The sequence below is a fragment of the Megascapheus bottae genome, chromosome 26 (assembly GCF_031878675.1).
Source record: "Megascapheus bottae isolate mThoBot1 chromosome 26, mThoBot2.hap1, whole genome shotgun sequence".
Classification (NCBI taxonomy): Eukaryota; Metazoa; Chordata; class Mammalia; order Rodentia; family Geomyidae; genus Megascapheus; species Megascapheus bottae.
The window spans coordinates 2117512-2136918 of NC_143534.1; the positions used below are offsets into that span (position 1 = coordinate 2117512).

General features: G+C 45.6%; 1 protein-coding gene across 1 annotated transcript in view; it reads right to left on the bottom strand.

Moving 5' to 3' along the window:
• Positions 1 to 18462, bottom strand: part of Heatr1 (HEAT repeat containing 1) — a 36598-nt gene extending 18136 nt beyond the window's left edge. The window contains exons 1-19 of the mRNA XM_090318778.1: positions 18308 to 18462; positions 17356 to 17572; positions 16908 to 17049; positions 15948 to 16049; positions 15313 to 15453; positions 13381 to 13592; positions 13129 to 13262; positions 11329 to 11431; positions 9739 to 9849; positions 9267 to 9384; positions 8481 to 8588; positions 7289 to 7384; positions 6785 to 6873; positions 5884 to 6095; positions 5471 to 5592; positions 4393 to 4584; positions 1862 to 2045; positions 1605 to 1741; positions 424 to 616 (exon numbers count right to left, since the gene is read on the bottom strand). Coding sequence (XP_090174904.1) covers positions 424 to 616; positions 1605 to 1741; positions 1862 to 2045; positions 4393 to 4584; positions 5471 to 5592; positions 5884 to 6095; positions 6785 to 6873; positions 7289 to 7384; positions 8481 to 8588; positions 9267 to 9384; positions 9739 to 9849; positions 11329 to 11431; positions 13129 to 13262; positions 13381 to 13592; positions 15313 to 15453; positions 15948 to 16049; positions 16908 to 17049; positions 17356 to 17572; positions 18308 to 18449 — 2755 coding nt within the window. The 5' untranslated portion in view covers positions 18450 to 18462. The remainder of the gene's footprint in view (positions 1 to 423; positions 617 to 1604; positions 1742 to 1861; positions 2046 to 4392; positions 4585 to 5470; positions 5593 to 5883; positions 6096 to 6784; positions 6874 to 7288; positions 7385 to 8480; positions 8589 to 9266; positions 9385 to 9738; positions 9850 to 11328; positions 11432 to 13128; positions 13263 to 13380; positions 13593 to 15312; positions 15454 to 15947; positions 16050 to 16907; positions 17050 to 17355; positions 17573 to 18307) is intronic.
• Positions 18463 to 19407: the final 945 nt, after the last annotated feature.

Below are 19407 nucleotides of genomic sequence, written 5' to 3' on the forward strand. Positions count from 1 at the left end.
CCAGTTTCCCCAAGACCTCTCACTCCTGTGACAGAGAAGCAGTTACGAGGTCTGAGGCGTTAGCCAGACCATTTCTCCACTGCTTTCTTCAGCCCCCGGCTGTCTAACTGCCAGATTCACCAGCTTCAAACTGCAAAGCTGGCATCACACTGTATAAAACAGTAACACATTCATGTTGACCTGAAACCTTTTAGTGTAACTATTTAAAGATAATACCACTAAATGATACAAATTTAACATTTTTTTTAGGAATTTCATTAGGAAGCAATGAACCAGAAAATGCCTTGTGCCTGATAAAAAGATAATCCTAGGAAGGCAGTGCGATCTGGCTCTAGAAACCAGCCGCTGGAGCTCAAAGGGAGCAGCTACGGGTGAGGAGCGCACATGCACGCATGTTCTGTACCCACTGTTCCACAACCCTACCTGGCGAAGAGGCGGACGCCAGCTGCTGCCTGCACTGCGCCGTCTGAGCGGAGAGCATGGTGGAGCCTACATAGAGGGCCTGTGTGTGCAGCGCTGACGTCACACTGTAGTGCAGGGGGTCAGCGAGGCTAGAGGGGTAGGTCCACAAAAGGGAGAAGAACCTGAATGACTGGAGGACGTCTCCTAGGTGGACCTAATGTAGAAGAAATGGAAATGGAGGGTTGATTCGGGTATGGTGGGTCCAGGTGCTTTTTTAAATGAACGTACAATGAAACAAATAATTCAAGGTTACATCCTGTCTCATCACTTAAACAATTAGGAAGGATGTCCACAAAGGCTGATAAAAGCCTCACTCTAACTCTGCCCTTGCAAACATTGAGCAAAAAGACAAGAACGGTAAGTAAGGAGAAGCCAAGATGAGAGTGATTCAGAGGCTTCATTAAGGAAGTGCTGCCAGGTACTGGTGGCTCACGCCTGTCATCCTAGCTACTCAGGAGGCTGAGATCTGAGGATCACGGTTCAAAGCCACTCCGGGCACAAAAGTCCATGAGACTCTTATCTCCAATTAACGACCAGAAAACTGGAAGTGGCGCTGTGGCTCAAGTGGTAGAGCAACAGCGTTGAGCTGAAGAGCCCAGGGACAGCACTCAGGTTCAGAGTTCAAGCCCTATGACCACCACCACCAAAAAGTGCTTCAGCTGGGTGCTGGTGGCCCACATCTGTCATCCTAGCTCCTCAGAAGGCTGAGAATCATGGTTTGATGCCGGCTGGGGCAACCAAGTCCAAGAAAGTCTTATCTCCAATTCACCACCAAAAAAAACCAGAGCTGTGGCTCAAAGAATACTAGCCTTGAGCAAAAGCTCAGGGACAGAGCCCAGGCCCTCTGTAATAACTTGGGAGGTGGAGACAGGAGGATTGCATTTCTAGGTCGGCCTGCAAGGAAAGGGCCAGAGGCTACAGGAAAAGAATAAAATCAAAATGACTGGGTATGAGACTCAAGTCCTGGCCAACAGTATTTAAAAAAAAAAAAGCCCAAAGCAAAAAAGACTGGGCTGTAAAGTCCAGCAACGCATCAGCAGCAATGCGGCTGTGCCAACGGCAGCGTGCCTGGTGAAGATGCCCTCCTGACCACGGCCTCCACCCCGAAGACAGGCTAGAGGCCCGGAACGGCGGGCGAGTACCTGCATGAACAGCTTCATCAGCACTCTGAAATGAAGAGCCTCGGCCCCCTGGAGGATCAGCTCAAAGAGCCCCACCAGCAGGTGCAGGTAGTGCCGCCCGTCCTCGTCCAGCTGCTCAGGGTTCCACCACGTGGCACCTGCGGGACACGTAAGGAGCAACCACGCAGGAACCATCAGCGCCGTACAGTGACGCCTCACGCAAGTCACAAGGTCCACGTTCAGAGAGCACAGCGGCAGAGTCACGACTGGCACCTTACCTTTGGGGAAGGACTGCGGAGCCTTCACGGCAAAAATGAACACTTTCAGGGAAAAGACGAGCAGAACCGAGTCCTCCACGGCGATGTTGCGCGCGCTGCCGAGCTGCTCCACATAATGGGCCCACAGCTCCTCTGGCAAGGCTCTGTCTAACATCAGCTCCAGGTGCCACTCCGGGGGGATTTCCTGTAATGGTAAGGACACGGTGCGGAAAGGGCCCAGGAGCCCAGGTCTGTGGACGGACCCCATGGCACTAAGCAAGCTGAGCCAAGAAAAGGATGTTTATATGAAGGGGGTCTGGCTGCCCTGTTCACAATTAGAATCACGGAGAAAGTTAAAAATGGATTCATTTTCTGTATGTGTCACCTGAAAACACTGTCCCAAAAAACAAACCATCTGTATGAATTCTGGCAAATAAAAGGTAGGACTAGGCGGGTGCCAATGGCTCATGCCTACAACCCCATCTCTCCAGGAGGCTCCGGAGACCCAGAGGATCAGTCCAAGCTAGCCTGGGCAGGAAAAGGTCACTAGATTGGGGCCAGCAGTGTGGCCTAGTGGTAGAGTGCTTGCCTAGCATGCATGAAGACCTGGGTTTGATTCCTCGGTACCACATACATAGAAAAAAGCCAGAAGTGGTGCTGAGGCTCAAGTGGTAGAGCTCCAGCCTTGAGAAAACCCAAGGACAGTGCTCAGGCCCTGTGCCCAAGCCCAGGACTGGCAAAAAAACAAAAACAAAGAAAAAGTTCACTGGACTACCTCTCCACAATAACCAGCAAAAAGCTGTGCTGCTAAGGAGGCTTCTGACTAGGAAGTGGAGGCCCTTAGTTCAAACCCTAGAAAAATAAGTAGAAATAGTAACCGGCATTTTCCAAAACATAAATAAATAGAAATTTTTTTTCTTTTTTGGTCAGACGTGGGACCTGACCTCTGGGCTCGTTGTCCCTGAGCTCTTCAGCTCAAGGCTACCTCTCTACCCCTTGAGCCACAGTGCCATGTCTGGTTTTCTGGTGGTTAATTAGAGATAAGTCTCATGGACTTTTGTGCCTGGGCTGGCTTTGAACCTGGATCCTCAGATCTCAGCCTCTCGAGTGGCTAGGATTACAGGTGTGAGCCACCGGTACCTGGCTAAGAGAACTTTTTTTTGGGGGGGGAGGGTGAGTCATGGAGTTTGAACTCTGGGTCTGGGCGCTGTCCCTGAGCTCTTCAGCTTAAGGCTAATGCCCTATCCCAGGTCCTCAGCCTCACTTCCCATTTTCTAGGAATTAACTGGACGGAGATTAGAACATTTTTTCATTGTTGCTGGTTGTGTTTCCTGAGTAGCTATGATTATAGGCATGAGCCACTGCATCTGACAAAACAACCCTCTATTTATTTTTTTTTCCCTTTGGGCCAGTCTTGGGGCTTGATTCAGGGCCTGAGCACTGTCCTTGGGCTTTCTCAAGGCTAGCGCTCTACCACTTGAGCCTCAGCACTATTTCTGGCTTTTCTATGTACGTGACACTGAGGAAATGCATGCTAGGCAAGCACTTTACCTCTAGACCAAACTTTCAGCCCCCAAGAAAACTGGTTAAAAAGAATTTCCTTCTCTCACTTCACATTTTTATTGCTAATCTAAAGGAACATGGTAAAAATCACCAAAGAAAAATAATCAAAAGGTAGATTTATAAGAATGGCATTTGGAAGGGGTCTGATTTCCTCAATGTGTTGCTACAGCTAAAATAGGTCTTCAGAAAGAAATGAAAATAAAGCCATACAAAATAACTGTTCTGCTTACACAGAACACAAACCCATCTGTACTGTCACCACCAAGAACATTTTACTTCAAGACAGAGGGCCTTTAACTCCCATTTTCTGCATGGTAAACAGAAAATATTTCTCTTTTCTATTCTCCCTACTTTAACCCTGTAGTACTAAAATGTTGCTAAAAGTTGGGAAGAAGGGAGGGAGGAAGGGAGGAAGGGAAAGAAGGACTTGATATGAAGAACTCACCTAGGGTTGGTGGCATAGCTCAAGTGTTAAAGCACCTGAGTTCAAACCCAGTATCTGCTCCCCCAAAACTCACTCTTCTCAAGTTTACATAATTTTAGCTAATAGTTGCTATAAGAACTTAAATTATAACAATCTTGTTAAACTCACAATGAGTATTAAGCACAATATAGACAAGTGAAACACATCCCTTCCCAATACTGGCACAGACAACACTAGCTGGGCTGGAGCGATCCCTACCCAATAGATGATTACTTTAGAGATATATAGTATCAAATTTAAATAAATAATAAAACGTTCCGTTCAAGTACTAACGCGTGAAGTGAACGTCCCGCCTTCAGGGGCAGGTAAGTATGACCTGGACAATGAATGACCCAAAGAAGATACACAGGGAAGGCTCAACCGTCAGCTCGAAAGCCGGGCAGCCTTGAAATTCTACAATTCCACCGCACTGGGTGCAGACTGAGTGCCTCAGCTCCGCTGGCGCTCTGGGGCTGGGGTTCATGCCCAGGCAGTACTGTAGGCCACTCCACTCTGCGCTCCTTACCACAGCAGTAATGATGCTTTCCAACTTCTTTATCCTCTTCTGCAACAAGCCAAAGACTCTTATTGCAAAGGGAAAGTGAGTTTCTTTGAAAAACGAGCAGCAGGAGACCAGCACAGACATAATCACGTGGAAGGCCACTTTCTGCTTCCCCGTGACAGACTCCCTGTCAGCAGCACTTATCAATTCCTCCACCTTGAAAACAAACACACTCCTTCACTGGTGGCTCCTGACTTTTTGCACTCGCCAACAGATTAGTGCATTTAAATCACATACATAACATATTTAATACGGTTTACCGCTTATTTGGGAAAGTAAGAGAATGCCACTGATCAAGATGCATCTCATAAACTGAGATGCTGAATTGAAATGCTTGTATAATTCAAAGATACATTAAAATAAGTTCTTTTTTGTTGTTGTTGTTGGTTGTGAGACCTGAACTCTGGGCCTCGGCACTGTCCTTGAGGCTGTTCAGCTCAAGGCTACCACCCTACCACTCGAGCCACAGCGCCATTTCTGGTTTTCTGATGGTTAACTGGGGATAAGAGTCTCACGGGCTTTCATGCCTGGACTCACTTTGAATCTCAGTCCTCAGGTCTCAGCCTCCTGAGTTGCTAGGACTATAGGCATGAGCCACCGGTGCCTGGCTCACTTCTGGTTTTCTGATGGTTAACTGGAGATGAGAGTCTCAGGGACTTTTCTGCCCTGGCTGGCTTTGAACTGTGATATTTAGATCTCAGCCACTTGAGTAACAGGATTACAGTTATGAGCCACTGGCATTCATCTCAGCTCAAGTTTCTCCTTGTTTTAGATTACACTTCACTACTTTAGCAACAACAAAAACCATGTTCATACTTTATACAAGAGGAAGATATGAGGATAAAATACATCAGTCTCACTAAAGAACCACAATGAAAAAATATTTAGGGCTTTAGACATTCTGCAGCCTATACTAAACATGGTTAAAGAAGACACCATATTTTAAGTATGTAAAAAGCAACTGAGGAAACAGAAGACTGGTGGAAGTGAAGCCCTGGGGGCAGGCTGGCCAGGGAGTGAGCAGCTAGGATAGCACACATACCATTTTCAACATCAAGGAACGATCGCCAGAGTTTATATTGCAAGCCAACAACCAAATCAGCTTCTGATTTGCTACTCCAATCCGATTTCCTGGCTTTGTGATTTTAATCACGTTTTCAAGAGCTGTAAAAAATTTTGAACAGAGAGCAGCCTTGTATTACTAACAATCACAAAAGTGACCACTAAAGTGTGAGGTAGATGACAATTTTACTGTTTCTCTTCAAAGGTTTATAATTTTTCTTTTTATCTGTCTCTGACTTTGTGAATCGGCTTCTTTTTCATAGTACACCTTTTATCTTAGCAAAACTTAAGAACCTTGCTGGTATGGAATCTGGTATATAATAAACACAATTTCAAGTAGCCAAGATGACTCAATTTTACCTGTGCTTCTTTTTTCAAGTGCTGATTTCTTACCTTCTTTCCACCCTTTTAGTAAAGGGTGCAGAGAGCAAATTCCTGATTTGGACAAATGCACAGCAATTTTCATCTCAGCGGAGGCCAGGTCCTCGTCAGTAATGACGATGAACGGCAGCAAACGCACAGCCACCTGATCAGCGAGCTCCTGGTTCTCGCTCAGTATCTCTTTTCTAATCAATATGTCTGCTGCTATCTCAAGAACCCTGTACCTAAAAGACACATACACATTTGGTTGAGAGACACATTAGAGACACTCTGAATCTGAGTTGGGAAGAATAACATAAAGATGAAAACCCACTTAAAATCCAGACCAATCACAGTCACCCAGGACAACAGCTTGGTCCTGTCTTTTCTTTCTTTTCCTAAGAGCTCACTAGGTTGACTGCAGTGTAAGACACAACACATGGGGTACCTCAACTCGTGCAATGGAGCCGATCTGACAGATACCCTGTGCTCTAAGATGCTTTGTTCTTTTTCCTTGCAAAAAAGTTAAGTGCAAAACTGAAATAACCTCTTCAAACACTACAGAAGGTATCAAGTACCTTTGCACTTGTTGTCTGGCATATTTCCATTTTTTTAGCTGTAATAGTTATCCCAAGTAAATACACTTTCCCCATACTATACCTCCCAATTTAGTATTTTATCTGAGATTACATATGTCTGCATTTCATTTTAAAAGTCCAAGCATAGAAATTAGCATGTGAACACATGTAAACTCAAACTAAATAGTTTTCAAAAGAGTACGACAGTATATCTGACCTACTGGATCATATATGACCCAAAAGTTACAAAATTCAATTATTAATTAAAAGAGAAAAGAAATCAAACATGAACTTGACTGGAACTCCACTGACTCAGAAGAGTAAGAGGAGATGAGAAGAGGAATGCACATACATACCATCTGCTATTCTTAGAGAGTTCTGCCCTTTGAAAGACAGTCAGAAGATGTGACACAGTCTCTTCTGCATTGAAGTGCTGTTGAAAAATCTAGAGGAAAAATAAGTCATGAGTAAATATTTACTTGCTTCATATTCATATGGTGTTTCTCAATGAATTCGACAAAGCAATTATAAAGAATTCCCCCAAGAATCCCAATGAAGTTTATGAGATCATTTTTTCAAAAGCGCCCCTCATGACAGAATTCTCTGAAGTCCAGGATATTTTTACCAATGAAAATCTCTTAAAAGCAATGCTATTTTTTATTTTTTTAAAGAACTTCCTTACATACCAAATTGTATACTCGAATCACTTGTTTGTTTTTAACCCTAAATTGTTCTCAAGGAACTAATTTCTAGTAAAATAATTTCTGAATATATTCTTGCCTTGAGCAGAGCATTATGAGAAGGATAAGAAGATGTTTATAAGTGAAATATCCATGTCCATGAACAACAAATTCACTTACCTGGAAAGCACCTAAAGCTGATAAAACAACATCTACATTGTCATCACGGAGGCGGGCCAGGACAGCGTCTTTAATGAAAGACTCATCAATGCCTTCCTGAGCAACAGAAAAACAAGTTGCTTCAGCTGTGGTTACAGACCTGCCACTCAGGCTAGAAAGGTAGCAAGTCTTGTGAATGGCTTGCCAAAACACTGGTAAAGAAACATGGATCCTGTCCTGATGTCCGTAATAGGCCTTCTAAAATTGATAATTACTTGGTACAAACTTCTGTCCATTTTGCTCAAAGAGAGTGCCCAGATACTCAAGTGCACAGGCTGGACCCAACCTCTGGCAAGTTCCTTCAATCTTTTTGGGCCTTGCTGTGCTCAGATGTAAGGCAATGCAAGGCAAACACTGAAATTCTTCCTCACAGGCTGGCAGAGGCCTGAAAACTGTACCAGTGCTTAGCGCAATACAGTACATGTATCACACAGACTCAACTGGCAAGCTAGGCGTGGCTCATGTAGCTTGTTACAGGAAAAAGCACTCACTGCACAGCCAGTCCACTAGAAATATTTGCCTCAAGGCAAATATTTAAAAACTTTATAAACCAGTACAGTTTAGCTTATCTCTATAATTATACAATGTGAATTTCTTGGTGGTAACTTTCTCTCTCTTTTTTACATTGTGAGTCCTAGAGCTTGAACTCAGGGCCTGAGCACTGTCCTTGAGCTTTTTCAAGGCTAGAACTCTACCACTTGAGCCACAGCACCACTTCTAGCTTTTTCTACGTATGTGGAACCAAGGAATCGAACCCAGGTCTTTGTGCATGCTAGACAAGCACTCTACCACTAGGCCAAACTCCCGGCCAAACTTTCTCTTTTTTTTGGTCCATCCTGGGGCTTAAACTCAGGGCCTGGGCACTATTCCTGAGTTGGTTTTTTTTTTGTTGTTTTTTTTTTAAAACTCAAAACTAGTGCTCTACCACTTTGAGCCACAGCTCCTCTTCCAGTTTTCTGGTGGTTAGCTGGAGATTAAGAGTCTCACAGACTTTCCTGCCTAGGTTGGCTTCGAACCATGATCCTCAGAGCTCAGCCTCCTAACTAGGATGACGAGCGAGAACCACTGGTGCCTGGTGTTAACTAACTTATTTTGGAATTCCACTGTTCATCCTAAGGGAAAAAAGCCCAAATGACAGATGACTGACACAAACCTTTGATGTTTTCACGATATTTTTCAGATGATTAACAGCTAGGAGTCTCACGGGAGCAAGTGGATGACAGAGACTGAGCATCAATGACGTATCAGAATCTGCCAAAATCTGCAGGTTCAACATGATTACCAATGATTTCACTTGACCATGAGTAATTAGAGAAAACATCCCAGACTGCCCAACCAAAATCTGAAGGAATCACCTTAGGAGCTACACAAACAGAGATACACTGTGAATGGAGCAGCTCCAGTATTTGTAGGTATACACTCCACAGGGTATGTTACACTTTTAATCAATATCTAGTCCCAAGTGAAAAGTTTCTGAATTAGCACCTCATTGAAGCCCGAATGCAACTCAGTAAATAATATAGCAGAGGGACGAATTAACAACCATTAGGTTCATTCATTAAATCAGACTAACAAGGGAGTCAGTCTACCCATAAACATGAGACTTGACAATGCAACTTGGCTGAGGATGAAAGACCAGTTACAACTAATCATGGCAACTTCTGAATAAAGGTCTAACTTCTAGGACATTGACTTAGTGCTGAATCACCAGATGATTTCAGAAATTTACTCATGCTCATCATGTGTTCTAATCAAAGGCTGGACGTGTCCCATGTGGTGAAGCGTTGTGCAGGCCTCAGAGGCTGTGCTGTGACCACTGGTCAACAGCACACAGGACATCTCACGATACTCCTGACGCACACACTGTGTTCACGCTATTTCAAACCATGATCTTCACACATTTCCCATGTTTTGTCCCTGTTTTCGGAGGAAAACATACCTGATACTTCCCTCCACTTGTAGAAAGAGAAATGAATTGGTGAAAAAGCTCCTGTTTTTTCAGACCTGTAATTTCTTTTAGATGGTTCTCTAATACAGCATCTAATGTTCGTGGGTACCTGGGAGGAAATTAAGAGTTCACTCAGTATGCTTAATAAAGCTATTGACCATACATACTCACCTCCCCCGACACGCGTACCCCCCCCACATGACACGTATATGACGAGAGACACAAATGATATTGGTCAAGTGTGTTATTATAATTTCTAAGGACAAAATTGTCTTCTTACAAACTACTATACACCCCACAGAATCCATACAATCACTACTGCTTCAGATATATCTAATTCCTGTATTTGTCCCTTGATGAAAAGGACAGCTGCTAAATATAGTTGTAACCTGCAAACCATCCTTAACAGAATAAGAGGCACAGAGGCACATGTGCACGCACCCCGCCACCCCCCGCAACTTACTTGCTTTCTAAGAGTCTGACAAGTGGAAGAAACTGTTCATTTAGCACAGATATTTTATGAGGATCGATCTCTTCCTGTGAACAATATGAAATATACTCTTCAAAAAGAAGACTGAAAAAGAAAGCAGAAGCGTCAGGAAATGTGAGTTCCTATTCACTGAGTAGGTACTTTACAAGTACTTCTAATTATTACACCACTGTGAGGCTGAAGTTATACGTTTTCTTTTTTCTTCCCCTACCCCCATGTGGGGCTTGAACTCGGCCTGAGGGTTGTCCCTGAGCGCTTCAACTCAAGGCTATTATCGCCCTACCCACCCCGGGCCTGGGCATTGTCCCTGAGCTCTTCAGCTCAAGGCTACTACCCTACCCCTTGGGCCACAGCCCTACTTCCAGTTTTCTAGTGGTTAATTGGAGATGAGTCTTACAGTATTTGGTGACAGGGCTGGCTTTGAACCAAGATCTTCAGATTTCAGCCTCCAGAGTAGTTAGGATTACAGGTGTGAGCCATCATACCTGGTTTGAGCTTTTTTTTTTTTTTTGCTCATGGCTAGCACTCTACTTCTTAAGTAATAGCTCTACCCGCCCCCCCTCCTCCCAACCTCTCTTTTTGGTGGTTAACTGGAGTTAAGAGTCTCATGAACTTTCCTCCCAGAAATGACTTCAAATTTCAATTCTCAGATCTCAGCCTCCTGAGAAATCACAATTACAGGTAGGAGCCTCGGTGCTGGTTATACCTCTTACTTCACTAAAACTATGCCATAAGATTTCTTTTAATTTATCCAGTTTGCCTGGTCTCTACACCGAGAAAAAGCAGAATAGTGCAGTACATCCAACCCTATTCTGAGTCCCAAGTCTTGGTACATAGAATCCCACTTAATCCTCAGACTAACTATGAGAGAGGGGAATGTACACTGCCCAACTCAGGAAGGCCCTGTCCAACCTCACATAACGGCAAAAGCAGACGAAGGAAGTCTAGCCTCCAGAGCTTACTTCTTTACTAGGAGCAGGCGCCCAGCCCATGTCTGACTACAATGCCTGCGTTCAACTCGTTTTACCAAGCTGTCCTTTTAACTAGGAAAGAAAAAAAAAATGGCACTAAAGTAGTATCTTTTCAGAACAAGAAGATCACATTTACCCTGTGCCTTCCTTCACTATTAGGGCCTTAACTGCCACTTATTGATATAAAGTGTGATACAGGCTTTAGGGCTGGTGACTGTTTCTATGAAACAGGATCCGGCTACGCTGCTCTCACATTCATCTTCAACTTCCGACATTATGCAGCCCCAGGCTGGCTTCAAACTCTGCCTCCCGAGGGCTGAAATGATCAGTGCAATGCCAGTGGGCCCATTTACCAACAAAAAACTTTTCATAGCCACAAATTGTATTTGATAATAGCCTAAAGTCAGCTGAGCCATTACTTTTCCATTTTCTTCAGTAAAAATTATTTTACTTTTTATGCTGGCACAATTACTAAACACCCATATTTAATAACATGCTATAAAGCAACACATACAGTAAAAAAGGAAACTAGAAAACTAGTCAACTTGAAATGCATACCAAACCACAAAGAATGTTAAAAATAATAGCTTACTTAGTCAACAAATGGTCTAAGTTGTTCCCCAGCGACAGTTTTGTAAGTATGTCTTCTAAGAGTCTCTTGTAGACTTGACCATCTAGCTCTTCAGTTTTTTCTCCTTAATATAAAACAAATTAAACTTGAGCCAGGGAAAACTTTTGTGCATATTCACATTACTACAACAGTTACCTTTCTATAAACAATGTAAAAACATATACATTGATTCTTAGCTTGTTATCTATTTTCTCAAGTGGTAGAGCTCTAGCCTTGAGAAAAGTCCAAGGACAGTCCTCAGTCCCTGAGTTCAGTTCCCATGACTGGCAAAAAAAAAAAAAGTCTCATGGATCTTTTTAGTGCCTGAGCTGGCTTTGAACCGTGATCTTTAGATCTCAGCCTTTTGAGTAGCTAGGATTATAGGCGGAAGCCACTGCACCTGGCTCTTCTCACCTATTTTCAAAGGCATGTTTTACTTATCTTTTCATTTATACTTCTCAAAGCATTGAAAGCATTCTCAAAGCATTATTCTCATTCTTATTTTACCTAAAATTCTGTGTTTTAAGAAGTACTATCATAATGTTTATAACTAATAACAGAACTTGTTAAGTATAGAAATTACATAGCTATTCCCTAAGTCACATGAACCCTAGATCCCACTCAATCCTGAGAATGACTCGAGGTCTCCTTACTGAACCAAAGTTCCCATCCTTATTCTAATTTACTATAAACACATGAATCTGACGGTATTCAGGCCTACAGAGCCTGACACTTCACTTGTTACCAGGGCAATCGAAAGGATACATTTTCATTCAGACTAGACATTTTTTTTTTTTTTTTTTGCCAGTCCTGGGCTTGAGCTCAGGGCCTGAGCACTGTCTTTGGACTTTCTCAAGGCTAGAGCTCTACCACTTGAGCCTCAGCACCACTTCCGGCTTTTTTCTATGTATGTGGTACCGAGGAATTGAACCCAAGTCTTCATGCATGCTAGGCAAGCACGTTAACCACTAGGCCAAACTCCCAGCCCCAGGCTAGACATTTTTTATCAAATGCACGTTTGTTTTTTGTTTCGTTTTGCTTTTGTTGGTTGTGGGGCTTGAATTCTGGGCCTGGGCACTGTCCCTGAGCTCTTCAGCTCAAGATGACCCCTCTACTACTTGAGCCACAGTGCCATTTCCAACACAGTTTTCTGGTGGTTAACTGGAGATAATAATAGTCTCATGGACTTTTTGTGTCTGGGCTGGCTTTGAGGCACAATCCTCAGGAATCTCAGCCTCCCAAGCAGCTAGGATTACAGGTATAAGTCACTGGTGCCTGGATTGAAACGCAAGTTTTAAATCAAGGATTGGTTGTCCAAACCTTATTTTCCAACAGACTGATATCCATCCATCCATCCATCCAAAGCAGGGTCTTGCTACATAGCCCAGGCTGGCCTCAAACTTGCAATCAATCCTCCTGTCTCTGCCTCCTGAGAGCTAGGATCACAGTCACCCACCTAGGTCTAGCCTTCCTAATGAATCTCAAGGATAGACTGTTTTGTGGTAGCTGGAAGACACACTATAAATGCATCCTTCAAGAAAGGTCTATACAGCAATATACTTTAATTTCACAGTTGTTTGACTTTTAAATGTAGAGATTACTTTAGATAAACAGAATTCTGAGAAATCACTCGGAATAACAGGATCTCTTTTCAAACAATGGGTTCTCCACTCCAATTATTTTTCAACAGGTCATACCAAAATACCAGATAGCAGACATTTCAAATAATTTCAAGTTAATAGCCAGACTGTGGTCTGGGCCCCAAGTGTACAAGGCACGCACCTGTAACCTGGTGGATGACCGAGATGACCAGATGGGGAAGCATGTAGCGCAGAAGAGAGCTGATGTCATACATCTCAGAGATGTCCTGAAGCACTGAGATCAGGTTGGGAATACCGCACAAGTGAGGGAAAGGCCTTCGGAAGACAAAAGCACACAGTGCCCACAAGTCAAACAAGGCACAAAAGCAGGAAAGTAGCCCGCCACTCGCATTCACCTCTGACTGGTCCTGTGTGCCCACTAAGTGGTCCGTACTTTTTCCCAAGGCTCTCAGGCTTCTGCCTCTGCAGGAGGATTATCAAGCAACCTAATCCGTCTCTGAGCAAAGGAGGAGCACTGGTCAACGTTCTGATGATCTGGGACGCCAGGGCATTAACAATGCTATCTTCCAGTGTCACTTTCACAGCAATTTGACAGATGATCATGTATGTGGCAGCTCTGTAATCCAGCAAAGATGACTTCAACCCCTAGATGTTTTTCAAGACACAAGGAAAATGAGAAGGCATGGAGGTTATTTTCTTCACCTTCAAATGCTTATTGTACTATGACAAATCAGAAATGTCAACATCTATGACAAATGGTCACCCAGCCTTAACTCTTCCACGATGCACATGGGAAACGGAAACATCAGTGATACTCCACAAATATATGCAGATCTGATTTTCGTGTATCAGTTAGAAAGTGAGACTCTAATATCCAATTAACTACCAGAAAACTGGAAGTGGCACTGTGGCTCAAGAGGTAGGGTGGTAGCCTTGAGCTGAAGAGCTAAGGGACAGCACCCAGGCCCCAGAGCTCAAGCCCCACAACCGACTAAATAAATAAATAAATAAATTTATTTCTAAACGGGTCGTATGTTAGGATGACTAAAACCTAATGCACATATTCAATCAGTCCTGTTTCAGAATTAGAAAACAAGTGCACTGGGCCTCATAGGGATGGACAAGTCTCCAGAACATGGAGAGGAGTCCTCTGCACTTGTTCCCACATCTGACCAGAACCACAAGCTGACTAATGACAGCAACCAGTGAACTGCAGAACTTCCATGGAGTCTGGGAAGGTGCTGTTCATGGAAAAGAGGAAATTCTGAGAGGCAGAAGCCAGTGTAAGAACAATAGGTAGTTATACAACCTGGGCCAAATGAAGCTCTATCTTCTTTTTTGTGTGTGTGGATCATGGGGCTTGAACTTGGCCTGGGCACTGATCCCTGAGCTCTTCAGCTCAAGGCTACCGCCCTACCCCTGGACCTGGACATTGTCCCTGAGCTCTTCAGCTCCAGACTACAGCCCTACCTTTGAGCCAAGCCCCACTTCCCATTTTCTATGGCTAATTGGAGACAAGAGTCTCAGGTTCTTTTGTGCCTGGGCTGGCTTTGAACCTTGATCCTCAGATCTCAGCCTCCTGAGTAGCTAGGATTACAGGCATGAGCCACTCCACTCGGCAAGCTCTGTGCTCTTTACGTGTCAAAAATGACCTCTTTAGGGGCCAGGAGTTTGGCCTGGCGGTAGAGTGCTTGCCTAGCATGCACGAAGACCCAGGTTCAATCCCTCAGTCTCACATACATAGAAAAAAGCCAGAAATGGTGCTGTGGCTCAAGTGGTAGAGCTTTGATTTTGAGAAAGCCGAAGGACAGTGCTCAGGACTAGCAAAAAAAAAAAAAAAAAAAATGACCAGTTTAAGTGTTTGTCTTAAGAAAGCTCAAGGTCAGTGCCCAGGCCCTGAGTTCAAGCCCAGAACTGGCAAACAAACAAAAAACCCAACAACAATAAAAAGAAATGACCACTGGGAGATGTGGGAAACAGTGTCAGAGGCACTGGACAAGAGAAATTCTAATTACAGTATGAAGAAAATCCTATCTTTCAGAAATATGCTGTCAAATTAAAAACATTTATTTGGGCCAGGAGTTTGGCCTAGTGAGTGCTTGCCTAGCATGCACGAAGACCTGGGTTTGATTCCTTAGTACCACATACATGGAAAAAGCCGAAGTGGTGGCGTGGCTCAAGTGGTAAAGTTATAAGCTCGAGTAAGCCCAAAGACAGTGTTCAAGCCCTGAGTTCAAGGCCCAGGACTGGCAAAACAACAACAATAACAACAACAACAACAAAAACATTCCTAAGCTAAATTCTCCAAAGAAAGCAAATTCCTCTCAATACAAAGTAAACTGCTAGTTGGATGCGCAGGACTGACCTTTTGGATATATGGAAACAGTTTGGCGACAATGCTGTCTGGTACATCCTCAGCAGCCAGGAGAGCCGACACGATGGTGGAGGCATAGAACGACAGGAGCACGCGCAGCTGGGCAGAGCTTCCCGGGTATGCAGAGAAAGCCTGCACAGGGAACAACAAGACAACGTAAGGCCTCTGCTAGAAAGTCTTCAAATTACTTTTTACAAAGAGAAAGAAACAATCTTCCTGACTGTTGAGAATAGACTGCACCTCCAAGAAAAGATGGATTTCTTAAATGCTGGCGGACCAAGGCTGCTGATCCTGCCACAGAAGGAATTCCTTGGGCGGGGGATGTGGCTTAGTGGTAGAGTACTTGCCCAGCATGCATGAAACCCTGGGTTCAATGCTTAGTACCACATAAGCAGAAATGGCTGGAAGTGGCACTTTGGCTCAGGTGGTAGAGTGCTGGCCTTGAGCAAAAGAAGCCCAGGGATAGTGCCTAGTCCTTGAGTTCAAGCCCCAGGACTGGCCAAAACAAATAGAAGAGATCCCTTTAGTATTCTACTCTCTCAGGGGAAAGACGCTAGTCTGTGTTCTTCATCCAGCATGGGTAATCATTTCAAGGGATCACATTCACGAAAAGATGCATGACTCACCTTCACAGACTTGGTCACTAGACTACAAATCAAATCCATGAAGCCAAGGTCTTTGTAGCAATGGGTGACCAGAGTTCCTCGAGCCAGGGGCACTCCAGATTCCTGGGATGGGCAGAAAAAGCAAGCTGTGTTACCATTCAAGCCTCTACCCTAGTAATACCTACACTGTCTGTCCATAAACATCAACTACAGTCAGTCTCCCAACTGGAGAAGGGGACTAGATTAACGCAGAAAAATGGTACCACTCTAGAAAGTCCAGAGGAAAGGTGAGGGTGGAGGGGTTTATTGAAGAATGCTCATCGTGTGTTCCCTATTCTTTTTTATTTTTGGTTTGTTCTAAGGCTTGAAATCTGGACCTGGGCATTGTCCCTGAGCTTCTTTTGCTCAAGTCTAGCACTCTACTACCTGGAGCCACAGCGTCACTTTGGTTTTCTGGTGGTTAAGTGGAGATAAAGGGTTTCACGCACTCTCCTGCTGGGGCTGGCTTCGAACTGTGATCCCTAGATCTTAGTCTCCTGAGTAGATAGGATTACAGGTGTGAGCCACCAGCACCTGGCTCCCTCCATTTTTTAAAAAATCTTTTTAGTTTTGAAACTTAAATACCAAACAGCATAGTACTGTGAAAAGATACAGGTTTTTACCATCAGATCAGAATTCATATCCCAGTTCTATCTACTTTGGTCATGTGAATTATCTAGCAAATAACTTAGCAATCCAAACTGACCTTCATTTGTAGAGTTTTAAGATAATACAGTGTAAAATGCCTAACCTGATGTCAGGTATCAGGTAAATGCTAGGCATTATTAATAATGGTAACAATCGGAAGCTGGAAAATGAAAGCAATTCAGGTATCATTTGGCTCAAACCAGTATGCACTAAGACTTTATTTCTCCCAAACTATATCCCTTAATCAAAACTTGTCATGATTATGTACAGATAGATCTCGTTCAACAGTCATACCTTAACTGGAAACAACCAGAACCATTTGTGCTTTGGATTATTAATTTTCAAAAGCTGTATCACACGCACAAATATTTTTGTCTCATGGTATGGCAGGACACAGGCAATGAGACTATCTTGATTGTAAAGGTGGATATGGAACCTAGGGAAAAAAAGCAAGTAATTCAAATGGACAGGAGACCTGTAAGCACACATTTCCTGACATGTTTCAATTCTCAATCTGTGAGATAGAACTACCTAAAATGAACAAACCATCTGCTCAGTCATACCATAACCACAGCCACAAACAAGGCACAAAGTAGTAAGCTAAGGAGTCTCTGACTGTGTGTATCCAAGTTTGCTCAGCACTGCCTGGCCATTCCGACGCATGACATTTTTGAATATTCAGTTGCAGAACTTGCACTCCATTCACCTTCTTTCCCGTTTATTTCTAAATTCTGTTAGCTACCTGTGAATCAACCATTCCAGACACTTCTGTGCTGGCTTCAGCAGGAAGTAGGGGGACATGTGGATGAGGAACAACGAAATGTTTGCATCCAGCTGCTTGTTCACGGCTTTGGTCTGGACACTCCGCTCCAGGGTTTTTGCCAGCTGGCTGAAGAGTGGGGCTTCAAACTGCTCAAAGGCAGGATCGATGCCCAGCAGTTCCTCCAGGCCTGTGCATCCTAGGGAAAGATCACTTCAGTCAACACTTCTCTCCCAAACAAACGGCCTCCTTTTTTCTTCTGCCACTACTGGGCTTGAATGGAGGGACACATGTCCTTGCTTAGCTCTTCTACCCAAGGCTGGTACTCTACCACTTGTGCCACTCCCGCATTTCTGGCTTTTTTTTTGGGGGGGGGGGTTGTTTTCTTGGAGATAAAAGTCTCACAGACTTCTCCTGCCTGAGCCAGCCTTGAATTGCGACCCTCAGCTCTCCGCCTCCCGAGGAGCTAGGATTGCAGGAGTGAGGCGCTGGCACCCCTCTTCCTTTGCTGTTTCTTAGCATGTATGACTTAGTCTCAACATAGACTCGTGGCTCTCAACAGAGAGAGCGAGTCCGATCTCATTAGGAGGGCAGAAAGCCCTTGGTGGCAGGAGTCCATCCGGGTCTTTCTCACCTGCTCTTCACTCCTCCGCCACGACAGGGCCACCAGGGCCTCCTGGAGGACCCCCCCACCCTCACCGCGGCCCCGTCACCGCTCCGCGCCCCCCTCTGCTCCTCCTCTGCCCAGGCGGGCGGATCTCAAGCCGCGGGCTCCTCTCGGGGACACTCGGGTGCCACGGCTCACGTGTTTCCACGTCAAGCCTCTAGCAGGCGGTTCTGCGGCTCTCTTCCCCAGCACGTATCCACCGGCTGCACAGTGGCGGGGACGCGTCCGGGAACGGAAGACCCGGCCCCCGGGGGCTCCCCGCGTTACCGATGGCGAAGGCGGTGTCGCGGTCGACGGCGGCCGCCTCCTTGGGGTCGAAGAGCAGAGAAGCGACTTCTCGTCGGGACAGGAGGCTGGGGTCGGTCTGGGGCAGCGCGAGGCGCCGCAGCTGCTGCGCCAGGGACGTCATGGTCCCGGCCGCGGGTCCTGGAGGCCGGGGGCAGACGCGCGGCGGCGTGAGGCGGGGGTCGAGGCCCGCGGAGGCCGGCGGGAGGCCCCCGCCCGGCCGCCCCAGCCCCGGGCTCCGCGCCGACCCGCGAAACCGCGGCCGCCCGGCGACGTCTCCTCACCTTCCCCGGAGCGCGGAGTGGAGGCGAATTACCAAAGCCGACCGTCGACAGGAGCCCCGCAGAGGGGCCGAGCAGCCCAGCGCTCGCCCGGAAACCTAAAGCACATGTCGGAGGGACTTCTGGTTCCGGGCTCTCTACGGCAAGAGAGGAGGCACAAGCTTGTGGGAAGCGCGCCGCGGAAGCTCCGCCCTGCCGGGGTGGAGCCAGGCTTTCCCAGCGGAAGCCCCGCCCTCCGGATGGAAGCCCCGCCCTCCGCCGTGGCCACGCCTCCCCGCCGTGGCCACGCCTCCCCGCCGTGGCCACGCCTCCCCGCCGTGGCCACGCCTCCCCGCCGTGGCCACGCCCCGGGCCGCGCTTCCAGGAAAATGGAAAGCGGGGCTTGGCTCAAGGTAAGAGCTCAGGAAGAACGCCCAGGCGGAGTTCAAGCCCCAGGACCCCCCCTCACACCACAATTCATGGGAGCTGTGGATGTCACCGTGGTGAAGAGGCCGCCTAGCATGGGAGAGGCGCCTAACATTCTTCACTGACTACCTGAATGAATACATGCAAGACAATGCGCTTGGCTTGCAATTGTGTTCACGAAATGTGCCTGAGAGTGGACAAGGGCAGGATTGAGACAGGAAGAACAGAACTATTTTAATGTGATAAAAATAATTGAGTCACATCTGTCATAATTTCACTGATAGTTTGCATATAGGTGGCAACCGATAGATCACCATCTATTTGAAATACCGATCATATAACAATAAATGTAAAAGAAATCTACATTTTGGCCAAATGCTCACAAATATTTAATAA